Source organism: Hyperoodon ampullatus (genome assembly GCF_949752795.1).
Source record: "Hyperoodon ampullatus genome assembly, chromosome: 2".
Lineage (NCBI taxonomy): Eukaryota > Metazoa > Chordata > Mammalia > Artiodactyla > Ziphiidae > Hyperoodon > Hyperoodon ampullatus.
In genome coordinates, this window is record NC_136915.1 from 29,951,526 (window position 1) to 29,977,081 (window position 25,556).

The following is a 25,556-nucleotide window of genomic DNA, read 5'->3' on the forward strand; positions in this document are numbered from 1 at the left end:
GCAAGATCACAAGACACTAGTTGCATATACAAAAAGAAAATACTAGCAGTATAATAAATAATACCCAGCATTCAACAATTAGAAAAATGAAAAACACATGTACCATTCATAATATCAAAAAATGTAGGGGGGCTTCCCTGGTGGCGCTGTGGTTGAGAGTCTGCCTGCCGATGCAGGGGACACAGGTTTGTGCCCCGGTCTGGGAAGATCCCACATGCCGCAGAGCGGCTGGGCCCGTGAGCCATGGCCGCTGAGCCTGCGTGTCCGGAGCCTGTGCTCCGCAACGGGAGGGGCCACAACAGTGAGAGGCCCGCGTACCGCAAAAAAAAAAAAAAAAAAAAAAAATTTAGGAATAGATTTTAAAAGAGATGTACAAGCCCTCTACACTGAAAGCTACAAAGCATTCCTGAGAAAGATAGGAAGACATAAATAAACAGAAATACCATGTTCTTGGCCCAGAAGCCTCAAATTCTTAGGATATCCATTATCCCCAAATTGATCTGTAGACTCAACACAATCCCAGAATCTCACCAGGCTTTTTTTTTTTTTTAAATAATATAAATTGACAAGCTGATTCTAAGATCTATGTGGAAATGCAGAGAACCTAGAATAGCTAAAACCATTTTGAAGAGGAACAGAGTTGGAGGATTCATAATCCCTGATTTGAAGACATGCTATAAAGCTATAGTAATCAAAGCTGTGATATTGGGGTTAAAGATGGACATACAAATCAAGTTACAGGATAGCTATAGACACTACACTTGATCTTAGCCAAAAGGGTAAGAAGTGATTAGAATAGCTACAGAAATAGACCCACTTACATGGTTGATTGATATTTGACAAAGGGGCCAACATTCAATGGGGAAAGAATAGTCTTCTCAATAAACGATGCTAGAACAGCTGAGTATTTGTACGAAAAAAAAAAAAACATTAAAACTGAGAAATTTGTAGGAAAAGAGGAAAAATATTCATGTCCTTGGAGTAGGCAAAGATTTCTTAATATGTTGGAAACCTCATATAAATGAACACCTTCTCTTAAGAACACTGTTAAGAAGATGAAGAGGCAAGCTACTGCTGGGAGAAAATATTTGCATAACATATCCTAAAAAAAGATTTGTGTCCAGAATATATGAGAAACTTGCATAACTCAGTTTAAAAAAGTGGTCAAAATCAGACACTTCACAAAAGATTATGGGAATGGCCAGTAAGCACTTGAGAAGATGCTAAACATCATTGGTCATCTGGAGAATGCAGGTAAGAACCACAGTGAGATATCACTTCACACCTGCTAGATTCACTAAATCAAAAAGACTGGCAATACTAAGTGTTGGCAAGGGTGTGGAGCAATCAGAAATGGTAGGAGTATTAAATTGTACAACCACTTTGAAAAATATTTTGGCAGATTCTTTTTTTTTTTTTAAATATGTATTTATCTTTGGCTGCATTGGGTCTTTGTTACTGTGTGCAGGCTTTCTCCATTTACGGCGAGCAGGGGCTGCTCTTCGTTGCGGTAGCTTCTCTTGTTGCGGAGCATGGGCTCTAGGCACGTGGGTTTCAGTAGTTGTGGCACGTGGGCTCAGTAGCTGCGGCTTGCAGGCTCTAGAGCACAGGCTCAGTAGTTGTGGCACACAGGCTTAGTTGTTGAGCAGCATGTGGGATCTTCCCGGACCAGGGATCGAACCTGTGTCCCCTGCATTGGCAGGTGGATTCTTAACCATTGCACCACCAGGGAAGCCCTTGGCAGATTCTTTTAAATTTAAACATTTTCTTGCCGTGTGTCCTACCAGTTCTATTCTTAGGTCTTTCCCCAAGAGAAATGAAAAAATAGGTCCATACAAAGATTTGTGCATATATGTTTACATGTTCATAATAATTAGGAACTGGAAACAACCCAAATGCCCAGCAACAAGTGAACTGAGAAACAAGTTGTAATTTATTTATACAATGAAATACTACCCAGCAGCTAAAAAGAACTAACTACTAATTTATACAATGGTATGGATAAATCTCAAGTAAGATGTACAAAAAAGCTAGACAAAGTGGTGTATACAGTATAATTCCATTTATATGAAATTCTGGAACCATTTATTCTGTTATAAAATGAATCAGATCAGTGCTTGCCTGTGGCAGATGTGACAGAAAGCTGATTGCATAAGGGCAGGAAAGTACTTTCTGGGGTGATGACAGGTTCTGTCTTAATTGGGGTGGTAATACCATAGATGTATATACATTTGTCAAAATCATTGACCTTTACAATTGAAATGCATTTTATTGTATGTAAGTTATACCTCAAATTGTTTTTTTTTTTTTTTTGAAATGAGGTATCATTACACATCCACCAGAAGGGCTAAAATTCAAGTCTAACGATACTAATGGTGAAAATTTGGCAAGACAGTGACTCTTAAATGCTGCTTGTGGGAGAGTTATTTGTTAAAACCACTTTGGAAGAGTTTGACATTATCTAGGAAAGTCAGAGATACACATCCCTAATGACTCAGCAATTCTGCTCAGATATTGCCTTTTCTACTAGAGAAATATATGTGTGTACGTATATCAAGAAGGCCACCTAGGGACTTCCCTGGTGGTCCAGCGGTTAAGAATCCACTCTTCCACTGCAGGGGGCACAGGTTAGATCTCTGGTTAGGGAACTAGGATCCCGCATACTGCGTGGTGCAGCCAAAAACAAAAAAGGCCATAAGAATATTCATAACTTTATTCTAATAACCAAAGGAAAGTGCCAGCATAAACTGTCCACCAACATTAATAATCAGGTTTTTTTGGTTTTTTGTTTGGTTTTGTTTTTTTGCCGCGGGGCAGCTTACGCCTGGGATCCTTAGTTGCCTGACCAGGGATTGAACCTGGGCCCCTGGCAGTGAAAGTGCCCATTCCTAACCACTGGACTGCAAGGGAATTCCCTGTCCATCAAAATCAGAGTGGATAAATTGTGTATTTCTTCAACAGTGTTAGAGCAATGAAAATGAAGAAACTAGTTACATTTAATTAATATAGATGAGTTAGAAACAATGTTTAGCCAAAGACTCAAAAAGATTACATGCTTTATGTTTCCAGTTACATAACATTCAAGAACTAGGAAAACTAAATTGTGGTCCTTAGTGATCTGTACTTATGTTGTAATTCTATAAAGAAAAAGAAGTGATTACCATAAAAGCCAGGATTTTGGTTACCTCTAGCAGAGAGAGGGGAAGTTAAGGTTGGGAAGGGGATAGGGAAGAGGTTTCTAGGATACTGGCAATATTTAGTTCTTGTTATGAATATTGTTATGTGGACATTCACTTTGTAATTTGTTTAGTGACACTCTAGTAAATATGTGATATTTTATATTAAAAATAGAAAAAGAAAAGCAATCCTTTCATCTATCAATATCTCCTGAGTACTATGTTAATATTATTTTGCTAGGTAATAATAGACATGCCAAGATGTTTAATGTGGCCTCTTAATTGCTCACTATTACCATAAAAAGACATTGTATAAGTTTCTGTTCTTATATCTTCAGAGCAATGAAAGTCTACATATAAAATTGAGGCACATAACCTCTCAGGAGGTTAAAGTATGATTGTAGTTATGTTTTTACCAGGATCCAACATTATTTACTGCTTTATTTTATACTCATCCTTTGGACCTGGGCTCATTTTGGTACTTGTAGTCCTAGTTATCTTAAATATGGCAAATATTTATTATTTTCTTTTTTCACATCTGTTATTTTAGCTGCGTCCTAACAAAAATTTTCAATTTTGACACAGTAAAATACAAATTCAAGAATCCTAATCGCTTTTTCATGGAACATTCTCCCATCAGCCTCTTCAAGGAGTTAGTTTACATTGACAAAATGATTTTGCCTAGAATTAAAACCTCAGTAAATCAGAGAGCAAAAGACATGAGTAGACAATTCTTCAAAGATGAGAAAAAGAGTTCTGATGAGCTCCTGCCATGTTCTGGGCACAAGTAGGTACCTTATATTGAATCTTCACCCTAATGCTATAAGTACTAGATGTTTTTCTAGTTTTGCAGTGAACGAATTATGATTTCTCTGAATTTCAAGTCTGGATCTAGAATTAAAATCTATTTCATTTCCAAGCCTATCCTTTTCTCATTATTCTAACACTGCTACCCATGAAAAGAAGAAAATAAACCTAATTTAAAAAGTAAGTGGGCTTCCCCGGTGGTGCAGTCGTTGAGAATCTGCCTGCCAATGCAGGGGACATGGGTTCAAGCCCTGGTCTGGGAGGATCCCACATGCCGCGGAGCAACTAGGCCCGTGAGCCACAACTACTGAGCCTGTGCGTCTGGAGCTTGTGCTCCGCAACAAGAGAGGCCGCGACAGTGAGAGGCCCGCGCACCACGATGAAGAGTGGCCCCTGCTCGCCGCAACTGGAGAAAGCCCACACACAGAAAGGAAGACCCAACACAGCCAAAAATAAATAAATAAATAAAATTTAAAAAATAATAATAAGTTAGTAAGTGATGAAAGATTAAAGGATACATTTCCAACAGCAACAAAATTTTTATCAATTATTAATGAGTTATAAAGTATCACAAAACCTTAATGAAACTGGAATGACTAATAAATTCAGAGATATTATGTTCATGAATTGAAAGACTATCCTGGTATTCGAGACATCTAGTCTATTTTGGTAAATTTTTTTGCCTTAGTTGTGTATATTATACATATCTAGATAATGGCAATCTAAGTAGTTGGTAAGATCGCATTTTCTACCAAACTCCTCTCAAGTTTTTTACTTCTCAATTGTATTTATCTGAATTCTAACACCTGTCCATTAATTTTAATTATATGCATGTAGTACAAATTTATCCATGTGGCTGGTGTTTAAGTTGTTTCCATTCTTTTTACCATTATAAACAGTGCTACAATAAGCATTCTCATTCATGTTGCCTTTCACAGATATGGAATTTTTGCAGAGTATATACTCCAATAGAGTGAAATTGTTCTTTGGGGTTTTATTAATTAATTAATTAATTCATTTATGGCTGCATTGGGTCTTCATTGCTGCGCCCGGGCTTTTCTCTAGTTGCGGCGAGCGGGGGCTACTCTTTGTTGCGGTGCACGGGCTTCTCATTGCGGTGGCTTCTCTTGTGGAGTACGGGCTCTAGGCACGCAGGCTTCAGTAGTTGTGGCACGCGGGCTCTAGAGTGCAGGCTCAGTAGTTGTGGCACACAGGCTTAGTTGCTCCATGGCGTGTGGAATCTTCTCAGACCCGGGCTCAAACCTGTGTCTCCTGCATTGGCAGGCGAATTCTTTTTTTAAAAAATTTATTTAATTAATTAATTTATTTATTTTACTTATATTTATTTTTGGCTGCGTTGGGTCTTCGTTGATGTGCGCGAACCTGTGTCCCCTGCGCTGGCAGGCAGACTCAACCACTGCTCCACTAGGGAAGCCCTGGCAGGCGGATTCTTAACCACTACACTACCAGGGAAGTCCTAGAGTGAAATTGTTGAGTTGAAAATTATGCTCATCTTCAAACTTACTATAAATTACCATTTGTTGCTAACTGACTGTATCAGTTTATATTCCTACAGTCTGTATGAGAGCTTTCATTCTTCAGTCTTCCTTTGGCTTGTTGTCAGCTTGTGTTATCGGTCTTAACATTTTTGGCCAGTCTTGACTGATGTAAAATGATAGCTTGATATAGTTTTTGTATATATTTCCTTAAGTACAAATAAGATAATTAGTGAAAATTTGTTTTTTGACATTTAGATTTTCTGTTCTATGAAATGCCTAGTCGTATCCTTTGCCACTTTTATTGTTATATCTTGATTTATAGGAACTTATTGTATATTCTGGATACTAATCATTTGTTATATGTATTACACATATCTATAGCCTGTCTCTTTTTTTTAGCTTTGTTTATGGTATTTTTTCATGATAGTTTTTTTTTTTTTTTTGCGGTACATGGGCCTCTCACTGCTGTGGCCTCTCCCATTGCGGAGAACAGTCTCCGGACGCGCACTCTTAAGCGGCCATGACTCACGGGCCCAACCGCTCCGCGGCATGTGGGATCCTCCTGGACTGGGGCACGAACCCGTGTCCCCTGCATTGGCAGGTGGACTCTCAACCACTGCGCCACCAGGGAAGCCCTTTTATGATAGTTTTTATATCTTATTTTTATTTTATTTTTTTTTTTGCGGTACGCGGGCCTCTCACTGTTGTGGCCTTTCCCGTTGCGGAGCACAGGCTCTGGATGCGCAGGCTCAGCAGCCATGGCTCACGGGCCTAGCCGCTCCGTGGCATGTGGGATCTTCCCGGACCGGGGCACGAACCCGTGTCCCCTGCATCGGCAGGTGGACTCTCAACCACTGCGCCACCAGGGAAGCCCAGATAGTTTTTATATCTTAAGAAATTCTTTCTTGCCTCCAAGATCATAAAGATGTTCTATATTTTCCTCTAAATGTTTATTTTTCATGTTCAGTCTCTGAATAGGAATTTGTTTTTGTATATTGTATAAGGTGGGCTTCCAAGTCTGTTCTACTGGTCTGTGTGTCTGTCCCCATAGTCTCTTGACTTGAATTGGATTATAACAGATCTCGATGAATGTTAGAGCAGACCTTATTCTTAAAAACTATCTTGGGGCTTCCCTGGTGGCGCAGTGGTTGAGAGTCCGCCTGCCGACGCAGGGGACATGGGTTCGTGCCCCGGTCCGGGAGGATCCCACATGCCGCGGAGCGGCTGGGCCCGTGAGCCATGGCTGCTGAGCCTGCGTGTCCAGAGCCTGTGCTCCGCAACGGGAGAGGCCACAACAGTGAGAGGCCCGCGTACCGCAAAAAATAATTAATTAATTAATTAATTTAAAAAAGAAAAAGAAACTATCTTGGCTATTCTTGTTTCATTTCTCTTTCGTGTTAATTTTAGTATCAGCTTCTTAAGTTCCAGAGGTCAAGGGGGTTATATCCTATTGGTATTTTGATTGAAATTGCCTTGAATTTGCAGATTAATTTCCAAATAATTTATACTGATAAGGTATATACTCCATTTATGTAGATTTTCTGTAGTAGTAAAGATACCTATTAACTTCTATAGGTCTTATGCATCTTTTGTTCAGATTTTATCTCAAGTGTCTTATGTTTTTTTTGTTGTGATGTTAAGTGGTATCTTTTTTTTTTTTTTTTTTTTTTGCATTACGCGGGCCTCTCACTGTTGTGGCCTCTCCCGTTGCGGAGCACAGGCTCCGGACACGCAGGCTCAGCAGCCATGGCTCACGGGCCCAGCCGCTCTGCGGCATGTGGGATCCTCCCGGACTGGGGCACGAACGCGTGTCCCCTGCATCGGTAGGCAGACTCTCAACCACTGCGCCACCAGGGAAGCCCTAAGTGGTATCTTTTTAAAATTACATTTTAAGTTGGGTGCTAGTGTGTAAGAATGTAATTTTATTTTTATATGTTGATCTTAAATCTAGCAACCTTACTGAACTGTCTAATTCTATAATTTATCTATAGATTATTGGGTTTTCTCTCTAGACAATCATATTGTGAAGAATAATAATTTTGTTTCTCCCTTTCCAATCTTTTTACCTTTTACTTCTCTTAGCTTGCATTCCTGTGCCAGCTAACACTTCCTATTAAATGAAGTTGAATTTACCATAGATTTTGGTGGATAACTTTTATCAAATTAAGGAAGCTCCTTTCTAGTCCTGGTACTGTGAGACTTCTAGTTATGGTGCTGAATTTATCTAATGCTTTTTTGAGGGTAATTATCTGTAGAAATGATTGTATGTTTATTTCCTTTAGTGTGTTAATGTATATTTTGTTAATAGGTTTTAAAAATATTAAATGTAAATATTACTTTTTCAGTTAAACTCAGCTGATTTGTGAAAGGGAAAGAAGGAAAAAATGCATAAATATGTAAGTTTATAAAATGTTGAGGATTTAACCAAGGGATAGAGAGGCAGATCTTTGCTGATTGAAATTCATGCCTAATTCAACTGTACTCACTGATTTCATCCCATCTTTTGTAAGAGCTTTCCTTCACTAACTTTAATTTTTACCTCAGATGCCCACATTGCTGTGGGGAAGATGGTGAACAGTAACGATTAGAAGAAGAGTGGGATGAACAGTAACGATTAGAAGAAGAGTGGGATGAACACTAAGGAAAATTAATAGAATGTTAAACAGGATAAATAATGTTTGTTTAGTAGTTTCAACTCTGTGAGATAAGACACATTAGTTGTGAATGCTAGTATTATAATCAGTGAAGAAAATTTTCCTGTAGGATTAAAGGAAAGACAAAATAAGCATGTTAATTACCATGTATTTATTTTCCTTTATCCACTTTTTTTTTTAATTAACACAGAAGCACTATGTGCTTATTTGGTATGTGTCCTGCCAGCCTTGTTTTAATGTACAACAATATTCTCACATTTTTTAATAGAAGAATGTAATGTATACATTTTTTTAAAGTACTGTGGATTTGAATAAGATACCCAGAATGCTAATACAGTCTTACCAGTCTCTCTTTTTTTAGTTAGTTTGAAATTGTGGAGGTATTTCTAAAGTTTATTTGGATGGAAGTACAAAACCAACATAACTATCCATCATGAGGGACATGAAGTAGGTCCATGCAATGAGATATCCTGCAGCTGTGAAAAAGAATGATATAGTTGCGTATTAGTACATATAGATCTATCTCTGAGATATATAATGAGAAAAAAGAAATCAAAGGCCAAAATAGTGTTTCTAATGTTTTATCATTTGTGTTCCTTTTCATTAAGAGGGGAAAGGAATATATATGCACTTAATTACCATGCACCCAAACTGCAGAATAAAAAGATCTCTAAGACACATTGTTAGTTTTAAAAATAATAACAAAAGAAGTCATAGAACGTCTATTATCTGATCTCATGTTAAAAAAGAAAGTTGTATTTGCATTTTTATCTCGAAGTGCATATTAAAAGAGTAGGATATATACATACCTAAGTACTAATAATGGTTGCTTCTTAAAGATGCTTGGAGACCAGAAGTCTTTACTGCGCATATCTATATTGTTTAAATTTTTTAGGATGAGACTTCATTCATATATTATTTCTGTAATAAAGGAAAAAGTAATATGTGCTCACTATTAAAAAGTGAAGATTTAAAGATAAAGTCAAAAAGAAGAAAATAAAAAATATCTACAGTAGCCTTACTACCTGAGATAACTACTTAAAGCCTTGATAAATATCCTTCCAGAGATGAGGGACATTTTGTGGAAGACATTTAATCCTAAAGCAAGGAGAATAAGAGAAAGAGCACCACAGTAGACATGTTTTTAAATAAAAAAATAACATGATAGCACGTAGCTTATTGTCTGTCTTGGTTTTACTTTTCACTGTATCCCAGTGCCTTTATAGCACATAATAGCAGTCAGTAAGTATGTATTTAAGAAATGAGTGATGGTGGTCTACTAACTATTGGTGAAGCTCTTCTAGTTCCAAAACGCAAGATTAAGAAATCGTACTTGTTGGCTCTTGGAAGACTGCTGGCTGTAGCTAGATAACATTGGGCAGATACACCTTACTGTTACTACCTGTAGCTTGGATTAGCATTAGTAACATTTAATACCATTGTCTTCTCAAATCTGTGCAAGACAGGGAGAGCTCTCGCTAGAATAGATAAGCAGTCTAGGGTGGCACAAAAAGCTTTGTTTAAGAAATAATACCTAACCTTTTCTTCTTTAAGGTGCTCTGGCCTTCTTTGTCCCCTTACAGACTTTGTTTCATAGCCAGAACACTGCTCTGTACATGTAGTAGGAAATGGAATGATTCAGTTACCCATGATAATAGATAGATTATAAACTGTAATATTAGGCTTTTCTGTTGTGCTTGTCTTCCAGTCAAACAGTTCAAGTTGAAACTGCTTAACTTTGGAAATATTTTTATATGTATATAGGTATACATAACAGGGTAATTTTAACTCTGTATTAGTTAATTATCATGGAGCCTGAGATCAAGTTTTTGGATTTTTTTAAAGGAAACATTAATTTGTACTATTTGTGTTTTTCTTCTTAGTTTCTGCCACTGCCTTCTACAAAGCACAACCTGTAATTCAGTTCATGTGTGAAGTTCTTGACATTCATAATATTGATGAGCAGCCAAGACCTCTGACTGATTCTCATCGGGTAAAATTCACCAAAGAGATAAAAGGTGAGTTAATTAGCATTTGGAACATCTTAACTGTAAAATGCATGAATATAACAAACTTTCATTGAAATTTTTTAAGATATAAATCTGTTCATGTAACATCACCAGTAAAAATATGGACTAATTATAAAATGTCACCTTAAATTCATTACCATAACATCTTAGGTAGTGTGTCAATGAAAGAAATACCAAGTAATGGAATTAATATTGATACTAGCTAATTTTTTGTCAGTACTTTCCCTTACTAGCTGAAGGTATAAGAATATCTGTTAGGAAAATGCTTCTACGATACTGTTAAAAATAAGAAGCTTATTCCAAAAACATTGTCACTTCAGAACTGGAGCCATTCTTTGAACATATTCTATCAATAATATAATGACTTCTTTATTTTTCTGAAATGATAGCAGAATATTTTATTCCTTTGTAAATTTATGGATATGGGACTAGCCTTTTCATGTGTTGTTCTAGAGTTGAAACTTAGTAATTTCATATACGTTATTCAGTTGACCATTGATCTTGACTACTTTATAGTTAGTAGCTAAAATGTATACAGTGGTGTTGCATCGTATGTATATTTTACTAATACAAATTCATCTCTACATGGTCTTCCAAAGAGAAAAATTAAAAATTAATTTCAGTTGTGTCCTAAAATTTATATTTTGTATATATTTATTGTTTATATAATTGTTGTTTTCTATATACATGTACACTTTTATGTGCAAACCCACACATGGTGTACTTTATCTGCAATTTAAGGGATTTTTCAACAGTAATTTTGATTATGTAAAATTCTTGCCTTGTTCATGACTTTAGAACCTAATCCTCATGTAAGATGTGACTCCACTGTATTTAGTTCTTTATTATTTAGACACAAAGAGAAATTAGATATTCTCTAATTAGAATGAATAGTATAAATTCTATTTAAACTAAATGTTAGATCTTAAATTGTCAGAAATAATTATGTCGTTTAATTTTAAGGTTTTACCTATTTGTTACAGGCAATTTTTAGCTTGTGGTATGAATGAAGCATTGAAGTTTGTTCTCTGAACATCTTTCAGTTCCCCCAGTCAATTAGTATAGTTGAATACATCCTGCTTGCTCCAGTAATCATTTATTTTTTGCCATTTAGTAACCAGGAGAGAGATGGTCATTGTAATAAAACATTTAAAGGAAAATTCTTCCTGCTTTGAAAATAGGCATCCATTTATCTCAAGTTATTTAAGTGCCAGAATAAGAAAGTGTTATATATTCTTATATTGCAATCATACCATTGTCCTTTCATAATCTGTATTAACTGCACAGTTAGCATTGTTGGGAGGTAGTGCATTACCCACCATTAGTATGTGATCATCTAAATGCCATGGTTTCCAGTGGAGTTGCTGCTTAGTTACCACCTCTGATATCATGAAGTCACTTACATTATTTTGCGGTAACTATGCAATCAACTCATATCACCACTCTATCACAGAAAATACAAGATGTACAGAACAAGGATTCAACTGCTGCCCGAAGAGCATGGACTCGATCTTAACTTCAACTGCTCAGGGGGCCAAAGAAATGACTGAAAAAATGACTAGAAAGCATTATAAAGTTGATGTTATAGTGAAGGTAAAGCCAAGTTTATAGGTTAAATATTTGATTTATTAAAGCCAAAAACATTTTTTGTTGGATGGAGGGTTTGGGGAGGGACCTGGGCAGAGAATTATCTAGTCCATTTTTTAAAATTTCAGCTTTTTGCTAACCCCTGGATTTGGATCTAATCCTTAGTCACCTATGACTGTAGATTTGGGGTAGAAAAATCTGAGTTGGATCTAACTGACATACTGATGATTTTTTCCTCCATTCAAAGTCAAGAAGGCTTTTTTTTTAAAGAGGACTCTTTAAAGTACATCATGTATTCCTACCTCAGTTACACAAGAGAATCAAAGTTACATGTTTTGTATTATGTATTTGGGTTTAATTTTTAGTTAGCATGAGGAATTTGATGAAAATTGTTAAATAGTGATACAAAGTGTGCTATAATGAATAGATTTCCTAGTACAATATTATTTGGTTCTAGTTGAACTTTTTCCTAAATATTTAATGGTAACTTTAGGGTGGTTTCTTTGTGCAGTAATTCATCATAGTTAAATAGCAGAAATACTGGAGGAAGTTTATGGTAAAAGTACCATATGTATGTAAGAGTATCTGTTTTATTTTACTTTTTTATTAATTTTTATTGGAGTATAGTTGCTTTACATCAATTTTATTTTTGATAAAAACTTATTTAGTAGGCTTGTAGAACCTTACTGATAATTTTTTTTAATTCAAGGGGAAGATTTGAAAACAAATTGCTAAGTGGTATAGATAACAGAAATTTGTTTTAAATTTTTCTATTGTGTTTTCCCCCTAAACAATATTTTTACATCTTGCTTTCTTCATATGTTGGTGTTTCCTTCTTAAAAGGCCTTCTCTTGGTAGTATTTTCTAGTCTTATTTATAGAGGCATAGTAAATGCTCTAATTGATCTGAAATTTTAGTTTTATAAAGGTAGTTACTAATAAAAACTATTTCTCACTGATTCAGTTAGGAGTAGTTCTTAAGAAAACCTCATACCAATCTGGTAGAGTGACACTGTGTCCATTTAACATCTTAATTTATGCTGATATGTCATAAGAAAATATTACTATGATTGAACTTTGTGTTTGGTTCTGCAGTTAGTAGATACGAAAATAAGTTATAATGTATCAGGGTTTCTCAACCTTGGCACTATTGATATTTTGGGCTGGATAATTCTTTGTCGTGGTTGGGGATGGGAGGTAGTGCTGTCCTGTGTATTGCAGTATAATTTAGCAGCATCCCTGGATCCAAGCATTCCAAAATCTAGCATGTATTAGATGCCAGTAGCACCCCCAGTCATAACAATCAAAAATGTCTGCAGACATTACCAAACATTCCCTGGAGGTCAGAGTCACCTCTGGTTGAGAACCTCTGAACTATAGGGTACACAGATATAAAAGGAAAATAATACAAAAGTATAACCGTAAATACTATCAGGGAACTAAAAGTTGTCCTCCATCTACCCCTTTTTAGATTTTCCTCCTTCGGAGTATAGGCCTTAGAAATGGAGTTGCTTATCTGTGACCAGTAGCCACTGTATCTGTTTGTTAACTCTTCTCTAGATAGCTCCAAGAGTATCCACTAGCCACATGTAGCTATTTAAATTTTAATTTATTAAAGTTAAATTAAAATTTTAGTTTTTGGGCTTCCCTGGTGGCGCTGTGGTTGAGAGTCTGCCTGCCGATGCAGGGGACACGGGTTCGTGCCCCGGTCTGGGAGGATCCCACATGCCGCGGAGCGGCTGGGCCTGTGGGCCATGGCTGCTGGGCCTGCGCGTCCGGAGCCTGTGCTCCGCAACGGGAGAGGCCACAACAGTGAGAGGCCCGCATACCGCAAAAAAAAAAAAAAAAAAAAAATTTTAGTTTTTTAGTCACACTAGCCACATTTCATGTGTGCGGTAACATGTTGCTGGTGATTTTAGCACAGATGTAGAACAATGCATCATCTCAGAAAATTCTTTTATACACCACTGCATAGGAAAATTCATCCCAAAGAATTTCAGCCAGTGTTTTAAAAGCCCACAGCTTCACTTCCTAAAGCAGGCCTAGGATCTGCAAACCCCTAGGGTCCACAAATGGACATACAGATCCACGAACATCTAAAATCATATGCTAAATTAAGTGTATGTTGCATTTTTCTGAGAATTTATTGCTTTCATCAGATTCTCAAAGGGATCACTGATTCAATAAGAAGGTCTGGATTACCTGTTCTAGGAATTATTTTGGTTGCATTTGATTTCTAATAGTAGTAAAAGAACTGTATCACTATATTATCCTTCAACGAAATTGTCACTCCACTTCTGTTAAAAGGGCCTGGGATTTTTTTTTTTTTCCTTCCTGCTTTAAAATTCTTTGAAGGAGTTTCTTCTTCAGCTATATGAAATTATGATCTTCAGTCAGTATGTGATTACTGGGCAAATCAGATATCACATACTTTGAAGGTTATAGAATATCTTGAGAATTATCATAACTCCCTTTGCTCCTTCCTTTGACCAGCATAAAAACCTGCATTATAAGCAGGGTTTTTTATTAATGGAGAACTTTATCCCTTGATAAACAGGCTTTGCAAATTTTATACTATTTTTTAATAGCTTGATAGAATAGGGAAAAGGTTTGGAGTTAGGTCTATCATGATTGTAACCATTGTTAACAATGTTATATATAAAATCCTTGGTTAATATCACATTGCCTGTATCACAGATTTTCTGTTTAGAATTTGAGTTTTAATAGTAGTGAACAGGCTTTATAGTTATAAATATTTTACATGTGACAGTTCTATAACCTCAGTTTTTCTTGTTGGGAACAGGTCTGAAGGTTGAAGTGACTCATTGTGGAACAATGAGACGGAAATACCGTGTTTGTAATGTAACAAGAAGGCCTGCCAGTCATCAAACGTAAGAAAAGCTGGTGTTTGTCAGAGCAGAGATGATGTGAGGCAGCTTGCTCTAGTTAGTAGATTGGGAGTTTTGCTGGCTCATAATGAGATAAGAGTTGTTAATGTGTAATTTTTTTTTTCCAGCTTTCCTTTACAGTTAGAAAATGGCCAAACTGTGGAGAGAACAGTAGCACAGTATTTCAGAGAAAAGTATACTCTTCAGCTGAAGTACCCACACCTTCCCTGTCTGCAAGTGGGGCAGGAGCAGAAACATACCTATCTGCCACTAGAAGTAATGTGTTTAGGCTGTTTATTAATATCCTCTTATTCATCGTTCTGTTGGGGTTTTTAATGACCTATAACTTACTTCATACTCTCACATTTATTTTGGAGACTGAACTGTTTTTAAATTTCCTTTTATTCTAAATTTTCAGCTATAAAATAATATGGGAAAAAATTCATCCACAGTCCTACCACTCTAAATGTAACCACTGTTAGCATTTTGGTGCACTTCTTTTCAGCCTTTTTATGCAGTGTACATTTTACCTAATTATAATCATACTGTAAAGCAGTATTGTTTACTGCTTTTTTACTTAACATGATATTAAATAGAAGTGGTTTAATGCAGTAGATATTAAAATTTAATCTCACATGTAATTGGCACTCAGAATTTTAAGAAAGATGTATATATCTAGTACAACACTTTTTTCCATTTGTAGGTCTGTAATATTGTGGCAGGGCAACGATGTATCAAGAAGCTAACGGACAATCAAACCTCCACTATGATCAAAGCAACAGCAAGATCTGCACCAGATAGACAAGAGGAAATTAGCAGATTGGTTAGTACTTAACCCTAGAAATGAAAATTAAAAACATATTAGGATGAGCTCTAAAGAACCATGTCCTTATCAACTCATACCTTATTACCATTTCATGGGCTGTCAGAATTAAAAGAGATTATGGAAGTAATCTAGTGGTATTCTAGGGGTGAATTTTAGTGGGTTCTATGAAAAGGGTTAGATCCTTCTAATTTAACCCCAAGCTCTTTAATTAGATTCAGAACAGATACTCTCAAAACTAATGTTTCAGTTTAGCAAACTGGACCTTCATTACCTTCCACCTAGAAGAGGAAGAGAAAAGGAAAAAAAGTCAAAGTTTTATGACTAGCAATGGTGAGAGTCTTAACACACAAAGTAGGATGGCTTAGCTCCATTGTAAACACTGGTAACCGTACAGGATGAATAAAGAAATATAAGACAGCTCCAGCCGTATGGGCTCTCTAAGCTGTCTCCTTGTTCTAAATGGGGAGAAAAGAGACCTCAATATTTAAAACTGACGGAATTAAGACAAAATGAAAAATGAAGGCAACTGGATCTTATCTTACTCTCTTCTTGAATACCATGTAAATTGCCCAAGTGAAGAGAAAAAAATCTAGAAATAAGAACATTACCCAAAACAACTTAATAACACTTTCAAAAGCAGTTTTAGAGATTGTTGGAAAAGGGTTACAGAAGTGGCTCTTTCATTTTGTAAGGCAATTACCAAAAAAAAAAAAGAAGACCTTTTTTTCCATTATAGTTTGTAAAGAGTAAGTTATTACATGATATTTAATTAGGAAAATACAGGCTTGTTCTCATCATGGATTTTTCTCTGATCTACTATGTCAAAACTTTAAAACCTTTAAGAGAGTAGAACCTCTCACTATCTCTATAAAATCTCAATAACTAGTTCTAACTCATTTATTACAGCTTTTTTGTTCAGAGAGATGATATTGTACAGTGATTGAAAGCACAGGCTTTGGAATCTAACAGCTCTGGGTTCAAAGTCTAACTTCTTTACTCACTTACTGTTACTATTATTGTATTATTATAATTATAGCATCTGGTAGGCTGGTGCAGTGATTGAAAGTAGGAACTCTAGAATCAGAATGTACATGGTTTCAAATTATATATCACTTGCTTAGCTATATGGTTTTAGGCCAATCATTTAACTTTACTGAGCTTTAATTTTATCCTCTGTAAAATAAAGATTATAAAAGACTTACTTTATAGTCATAGGTTATTGTGAAAATTAATTATAAAACATTTAGCACCAGGCACATCACCTACCAGCTCCTGGTAAATAGTAGTTGTTGTTATTGTTTGTAACCTTACAGAAAAAAATGGCATTTGAGCTTGAAGAAAAGATACATTAATTAGATGCATTAATTAGATGCCTAATTTAGAAAACAAATTTTCCTGCACATTGTGGGGAGATTCTTTTTACATATTTAGATTATATAGTGTTTTTTAATAGAGTGTTACTCAAAGAATTGAGCATTGCCTTTTTTTGTAACCTTGTTTGACCTTTATTCTGAGACTAAGTAAATATGTTTTGAAAAACACATTATAGCACACTATGAGCATGAATTACACTTTTGAGATTCAAGTCTACATTGAATTACAATAAATTCTTTATCTTTGCATGTATTGGTATTACATAAAAATTATAATCTGTATCTCATAGTGGCTGTCTTTTCTGTCTCCAGTGTATCTCTTAAGTACATTTTATAATGTGCTGTGTTTTATCTGAAAATATTCAAGGAGGTTTTGTATAACTTATAATCAATTAGTAAAAAAAAAAGCCTTAGGATTATTGATATTTGCTGTCGAGATCTACATAAAATAAATTTCAATAGTATATATCCAGATCCTCTAATTAGAAGTAATTAACCATTTTTAGGTCAGGTATTGGATTGGCCAAAAAGTTCATTCGGGTTTTTCCATAAGATATTAGGGAAAAACCCATAAGAACTTTTTGGCCAACCTTATATTTCTCTTGCAGTCTCTCAACCACCCTCCCAAAGTATATGAGGCTTAATCATATAAAGTTACCATTTCCATGAGTCATAAATAGTTGAATTTTCTTATTATGCAACCTAATACATTTAAATGTTCTGTAAATTATCAGGAGGTTCACAGACTTCCTACAGTCCACTCATGATCTGTGGCCCCCAAGTTAAGATTATCTGCTCTATAGTGAGGGTACCATTATCTACACCTGTCAGTATTATAAAACATTGTTGACACAGTGAAAAAAAAAGAGGGTTCTAAAGCAGGGAATTTGGGGGAATTTTGAAAGTAACTACAAACTTTTTCTGTTGTTAGGTAAGAAGTGCAAATTATGAAACAGATCCATTTGTTCAGGAGTTTCAATTTAAAGTTCGGGATGAAATGGCCCATGTAACCGGACGCGTACTTCCAGCACCTATGCTCCAGTATGGTGGCCGGGTAAAACCTCTTGATAGTTTTTAAATTATAATCATACAGTTTCTGTGTATGGAGAGAAGGGCTTCCTAGCTAAGTCTGGAATTTAAAAGTGTTTTATTGTTCCAACAATTTTTTTTGTTTGTTTCAAGATCAGTGTCTTTGCTTGAACTTAGTAGAACTTTTGTTTTTCTATGATAAAAATATAAAATATTGATTTAGAACGGCCTATTCCATGTAGAATGTCACATATATATCAGTTCAGCAATTTGAAATGTTTATTTTCAGCTCATTCAAATAAGTTATATATTAAATGTTTGTTCATTTTTGCCTTATTATTTCTCTTTCTCTGTAGAATCGGACAGTAGCAACACCAAGCCATGGAGTATGGGACATGCGAGGGAAACAGTTCCACACAGGAGTTGAAATCAAAATGTGGGCTATAGCTTGTTTTGCCACACAGAGGCAGTGCAGAGAAGAAATATTGAAGTAAGGCTTGTCATTAGTTTCACTTTGGGACCATTTTGTATTTCAGTTTTAAATTACTCAGCTAATATTCTAACCAGTGTTGCCTCAATATGAAGTATATTTAATCACTGAACCTTTAAAAATGTTTCTTCTCATTAATTTAATGAAGATTCCTGAATTTGTTGGTCATATCTGAGTCACTGCTTCATTCTTACAAGCATCCTAATAGACTAGCTTATGTGGTATAGCAGGAGTACCATTGGCTTTTGATGGCGAACAGATTAGATATAATTCTCAGGTTTGCCACTTCCTAGTCTTACTACCATGGATAATTTATTTAATCTCATTATGCTTCAGTTTTCACCTTTTAAATATAGAGATAATAGTACCTATTTACTGAATGAGGATTAAATAACATCCTTATTTCTCAATTGAGTTCTTTGAAAGAGTCATTTAATTTCTCATTTTCACTTCCTTACTTTCCAAAATTTGACCTGCATCTCCACTACTTTTCCTCTTCTCCAGATTCTTTCCCTCAACAATCTTCTGTTTAAATTTAAAACAAACCCCCCCAAATCTTCATTTTTCATTTTACCTGACTTAAGGCTTCCAGGCTTCCATTCTGTCTCCTTCCTTGAAATCTTAGTGGTCTGCTGAAACTGGTTACTGGAAGATCTTCAGTATCTTTGTGCTTATCAATTCTAATGGTCTCTTCTCAGCCATTATTTTTCCTCAAAATTTGTGCAGCATTAGGTACAATTGACTACTTTCCTGACATTCTCTCCATTCTTGCCTTCCTGGTTTCTTTTTATCACTTTGGCTTCCTTTCTCCTCTACGCTCTCTCCTTTGGGACTCTCTAATCTTTGGGGCATTGGCAGTCTCAAGGGCTTCTGCTGTTACTCTTGTTTGAGGAGTTGTGCTACTGTGAAAAGAGCACCAGCTCCACTTGTGACTACCTCCACTCTAAAACTTTTAGGTTTCTGTTTGACAAAGAATAACATTAAAAATCAGTATAACATTTAAAAATTTTCATTTGCCTCTTAAGTCCTTTCTCCATTTTCATATATTCTGGACAAAGAAACTGAGTACTGTATGCCCTCTAACTGTCTGGTATTTTTTTCCATTTCCACTCATGCTGCTCTTTACTGAAAATGCCTCCTTCCTATCTCTACATTTCTAAATAATAGCCAGTCTTCTGTGATTTGTGATGCTGGAAATAACCCATAGTAGTAAACATAGTAGTTTATCAATATCCTCTCCATTTGTACTTATCACTTCCTGTATAAAATAGAATTATATTATAATTATCTGTGTAAGTTTCTTGTCTCCCCTCTGGAATCTAATTTCCCTAAGAAAATGATTATGGTCTAATTTAAGTCTCCGCTAACAGATCCTATAAAATATGCCCATAATGAATAGTTCTTGAGCGACGTAGAGACCAGTTTACCCCAGGTCAATTCAGAATTTGCCTCCTTCATGTGAGAAAAATTATTTTCTATTTAATTCTGTTCACTCCTTTTTATTAGCTCCAAATCTTATGTCTTAAGGTTCACTTAGTATATTTTTTTTAGTATAGTTTTTATCCCCTGGCTTTCAAGTAAAATGTCATGAGGACAGTTAAGGACAATGCTGCTATTATCTTACTTGACCTCCAGAGACCAAAGAAAACACCTCCAACTGTTTTTCAAGCTTCAAGTTATTCTTTTCATTTTACATTTGTTATTCATGGCTTGATAGAAGTCTCACAATCATTGGGCTTATGGCTCTTGTTTAGGCTAACTGAAAATATTCAACTTCATACTTTCTTGAATTAAATACTAATAAGGAAAAGGAGAAGGAATTCCTACAAACTCCATCTCTGTCCTGAGGGAATCAGTGTTTTTGAGCAAAGATCACTCAGATCCTTGACTTAGGACCGTATTTGTTTTAAAAACAAGTAAAGTGATTGTTAAACCCCAACATTATTACTTATTTATCCTAGGCTAAGTGCAGAATTTTGTTTAAATAAGAAATTATTAGTCTTTTGTTTTTTCAGTGTGGATAAAAGTACATTAAAGTGCTGTCTGCCTCATTTCTTTTTAAATGTTTTCTTGTTTTTTTTAATCTTTTCTGAGGACAGAATCTTTCCTGCTATCCTAGTGTCAGATATGTATTATTGTAGAAAGAAATTCTGGACTAGCTCATAGTTCTTACTCTTGCCATTTGTCTAATAAGCATTTGACCTTGGTCAAATACTTAATGTCCCTGAAACTGTTTCCTGATTTATAAAATGGCAGTAATACCTTACCTACCACTTTCTTATGAATCTTGTCAGGATCAAATAGAAAATGTATAATAGCTTAAATTTATCAAGCTTTTATACCATGTCTTGGGCAATGTGCTAAGTGCTTCACATGTATTATCTCATTTAATCTTCACACCAACCCTATATTGAAAGTGGTCATTTTACAGATGAGAGAAACTGAAAAAATTTGCCTGAAATTCCATAGCTAGTAAGTAACAGAACTAGAACTGGAACCTGTAGAGCTGAGCTCTTAACCAGCACACTCTACTACTAATGTCCTTTGTGAACTACAAAATGCCACATAACTGTACAGTAGTGTCCTTAGTTTGCAAAATAGATTTCTGACCAACCATTGCCCTTAACATCAGTAGTCTGGTGACCTCTTCTTATACGGAGCACACAAATCTTTGCTTCATTCTCCATTCCCTTCCCAAACTTCCCATTACTACTTTGTAGGTGTTGCTGACTAGACAAAGGTTTTATTTTTAGTGATTTCTCCTTCTAGGGGTTTCACGGACCAGCTGCGTAAGATTTCTAAAGATGCAGGGATGCCCATCCAGGGCCAGCCTTGCTTCTGCAAATACGCGCAGGGGGCAGACAGCGTGGAGCCCATGTTCCGGCATCTCAAGAACACGTACTCTGGGCTACAGCTCATTATTGTCATCCTGCCAGGGAAGACACCAGTGTATGGTAAGGATATTGTATTAAGATTGCATTTTTCCTCAAGCACTCAGTCTTCCTTTTAGGGACTTACCTGGCAGTCCAGTGGTTAAGACTCCGCGCTCCCAATGCAGAGGGTATGGGTTCAGTCCCTGGTTGGGGATCTAAGATCCTGCTTACCGCACGGCACGGCCAAGAAAAAAATATTCCTTTTAGAATTATGCTAATACATATCCTAAAACTATCTAACATTAAAATATATTTTATAGCTATAGTATTTAAAAACATGTATTGTTACTATAAAAAGACAAATCTGGAGAGCAAACTAAATAGTCTGAGACCCTGTGAAAAGAATTTCAGTAAAGGAAGCTTTACAAAACAATGATTAAAAGAAGAATTATTTATTAAAAATGTCATTGAGATAACTTGAGTATCAGTATAATGTAGCAGTTAAAAGCACAGGCTCTGGAGTCAGACTATGCTGCTTAATACCCAGGTTTTGCCAGGTATACTACCTGTGTGATACTACCTGAATTACTTAACCACACAAAGCCTGAGTTTCCTCATCTATGAAATTGGGATACTACAAATACCTAACCCATAGAAGGTAGTTGTAAGGACTAAATAAATTTTACATATGTAAACTGGGTCTATGATAGCACCTGTCATGTAGTGAATGCTCAATAAATGTTAGCTATTATTATTGTAAATAAATTAAAGTTTATGGGATTAATATGTTAAGTATAAATCATTGAAACATGGAAAAACACAAAGAAAGTATAATTTTCAAACTACTGAATGGAGTATAATTATTTAAGCTTAAAATGATAGAATTCACATAAGAAAATTGTTAGATTTGACTGCATAAAAGTTAAATTTTCCATACATCACAGGTGTCTTAACTAAAATTAAAAGGAAACCATAGAACGTGAAAAATATTTGCAGCAAATGGAGACAGCAAAGGGCTAGTTTATTATTAGTTAAAATATCCATATGGATCTGTTATTGCATTCAAAGGAAAAAAATTTTATATTCCCCTACATTAATGAGCAAAGAATATAAACCAAAATTTCTCAAGAAAAAACAAATAAATATTTGAGAAAATGTTGGTTTTCACCAATAAAGAAAAGTGCAAATTAATAAAAGGAAAATTTTTATGCTACTAAATTAGCAAATATATTTAAATACTGTACTACCTAGTGATTGTGAGTATGCAGTGAATCTTGTATTTTAATATATTGCTGATGGCATTATAAATTGATAATATCCTTTCATCGAAAGTATAAAAATGTGCTTGCAGTCAACAGTTCAGTATTTCCCATTCCAAAAATATGTTCAAAGAAAAGAATTCATAATGTAGAAAAATCTCTATGTACAAGATTTTCATAATGATATCTGTGACATTGAAAAACTACTAAGAACTGGTTTTAAACAGTGAGTAAGTGGTATGTTGGTGAAATAATATGCAGTGATTAAAAATGATGGTTATAGGGGCTTCCCTGGTGGCGCAGTGGTTGAGAGTCCGCCTGCCGATGCAGGGGACGCGGGTTCGTGCCCCGGTCCGGGGGGATCCCACATGCCGCGGAGCGGCTGGGCCCGTGAGCCATGGCCGCTGAGCCTGCGCGTCCGGAGCCTGTGCTCCGCAGTGGGAGAGGCCACGGCAGTGAGAGGCCCGCATACTGCAAAAAAAAAAAAAAAAAAAAAAAAAAAAAAAAAAAAATGATGGTTATAAAATTCAAAAGATTTTTTTAAGTTGTGATAAAATACAGAATGTGTTAAACTCAAAGAATTTGTAAATCAAGGTAAGAACAAACAACTGAAAAAGACAAAGGACGTAAAAAAGAAATGCAAATGGTCAATTATCAATGAAAAGATGCTGAGCCTCATTAGTCATTAAAGAAATATGAACTAGAACAAATTATTTTTCACCAACAATGATAATACCCATTTTTGGCAAAGGCATGAATAAATATACATTCTCATACACTGTTGATGGGAGAGAAAGTTGATATTACCATAGCCTCCAAGCTGATATTCTTGCCTTCATTCCCTCTAGTTCACTTTCAGTCCGTTTTTTACACTGCTTCACTCAGTGATTCAGTGAGTGATTTTTCTAATTAATAGATTTTATTTTTTAGAACAGTTTTAGATTTACAGAAAAATTGAGCAGATAGTATAGAGAGTTCCTATATGCCTTCCTTGCCCTGCACACAGATTTCCCTATTTTTAACATTTTGTATTAGAGTGGTACATTTAATGAACCAGTATTGATAAATTATTATTAACATATTATCCACAGTTTACATTAAAGTTTACTCTTTATGTGTACAGGTCTATGGGTTTTGACAAATCCATAATGTCACGTATCTACTATGACAGTATCAAAGAATAGTTTCACTGCTCTAAAAATCCCCTGTGCTCCACTTACTCATCTCTCCCTCCATCTCCTCAAACCCCTGACAACCACTGGGCTTTTTATGTCTCTACAGTTTTGCCTTTTCTAAAATGTTATATAGTTGGAGTCATATGGTATGTCCCCTTTTCTGATTGGCCACTTTCAGTTAACAATATTTAAGATTCCACCATGTCTTTTTGTGGCTTGATAAAGTCATTTCTTTTTAATGCTGAATAATATTTAATATTGCATTGTGTGGTTGTACTACAGTTTGTTATACATGTACCTGTTGAGGGACATCTTGATTGCTTCCAGTTTGGGGCATTTATGAATAATACTGCTCAAACATTCATGTGCAGGTTTTTGTGTGGACATAAGTTTCTAACTCAATTTGGTATGTAACCAGGAGCACAACTGCTGTATCAAATGATAAGACTGCCAAAAAGTGACTGTACCATTTTGTATTCCCATCAGCAGTGAATGAGAGTGCCTATTGCTCTACATCCTCTTCAACATTTGGTATTGTCAGTTTTTTGGATTTTAGCAATTCTAATAGGCATGTAGTAGTATTTTATTGTAATTTTAATTTGCAGTTCGTTAATAACACAATATTGAGCACGGGACTTCCCTGGCAGTCCAGTGGTTAAGACTCCGTGCTTCCACTGCAGAGGGCATGGGTTCAGTCCCTAGTTGGGGAACTGAGATCCTGCCTACTGCGTGGCTTGGCCAAAAAAATAGAGAGAGAGGGAGAGAGAGAGCACCTTTTCATGTGCTTATTTGCCATCTGTATATCTTTGATGAAATGTCTGTTCCAATCTTTTGCTCATTTTTTAATTGATGTGTTTGTTTTCTTATTGTTCAGTTTTAAGAATTCTTTGTATGTTTGGATACATGTGTTTTATCAGATACTTATTTTGCAAATAATTTTCTCCTAGGCTGTGGCTTGTCTTCTCTTAAGTGTCTTTCATAGAGCACAAGTTTTAAATTTTAATGAAGTCCAAATTTTAATAAAGTCATCAATTTTTTTCTTTCACAGTTCATTTTTGGTGTTATAGTCTAAGTTTTATACTGTGTTATCTTCTAGTAGTTTTATAGTTTTCTTTTTTACATATAGGTTTATAATCCATTTTGACTTAACTTCTGTGAAAGGTGTAAGGTCTGTATCTAGACTGTTTTGTTTTCTTTTTTTTTTTTTTTTTTTTTGCATGTGGATTCCAATTGTTTCAGCACCATTTGTTGGAAAGATTCTCTTCCTCCATGAAATTGCCTTTGCTACTTTGTGAATGATTGACTATATTTGTGTCAGTCTATATCTGGACTCTTTATTTTGTTTCATTGGTCTGTATGTCCATTCATTTGCTAAAACCACACTGTCTTGATTAATTTAGCTTTGTGATAAGTCTTGAAGTCAGATGATGTCAGTTCTCTGACTTTGTTCTTCTTCTTCCCTGCTGTATTAGCTAATAGGTCTTTTGCCTATCTATATAAACTTTAGAATCAGTTTGTCAGTATCACAAAATAACTTGCTGAGACTTTTGTTGGGGTTACATTGAATCTATAGATCAAGCTGGGAAGAATTGACATCTTAATGTTAAGTCTTCTATCCTTGAACATGGAATATCTCTTTGTTCAGAGCTTGTTTGATTTCTTTTATCAGAGTTTTATAGTTTTCCTCATTTAGATTTATATCTAAGTATATTGTTTTTTTCTTTTTCTACTATAAATGGTATTGTGTTTTTAATTTTAAATTCTAGTTGTTCATTTTTAGTATTTAGGAATGCAGTTGATTTTTGTATATTTATTTTGTATCCTGAAACCTTGCTGTAGTCACTTATTAGTTCCAGGAAGCTTTTGTAAATTTTGGGGGGTTTTCTGAGTA

The 25,556-nt window shown here is 35.4% G+C and overlaps 1 protein-coding gene across 1 annotated transcript in view; it reads left to right on the plus strand.

Moving 5' to 3' along the window:
* AGO3 (argonaute RISC catalytic component 3) overlaps positions 1–25,556 on the plus strand; it is a gene marked incomplete at its 5' end in the record, with an annotated part of 97,120 nt that overhangs the window by 43,561 nt on the left and 28,003 nt on the right. The window contains 7 exon segments of the mRNA XM_079720559.1: positions 10,020–10,154; positions 14,556–14,643; positions 14,769–14,916; positions 15,344–15,463; positions 17,771–17,893; positions 18,225–18,358; positions 21,128–21,312. Of these exon segments, the coding sequence (XP_079576685.1) occupies positions 10,020–10,154; positions 14,556–14,643; positions 14,769–14,916; positions 15,344–15,463; positions 17,771–17,893; positions 18,225–18,358; positions 21,128–21,312 (933 nt within the window).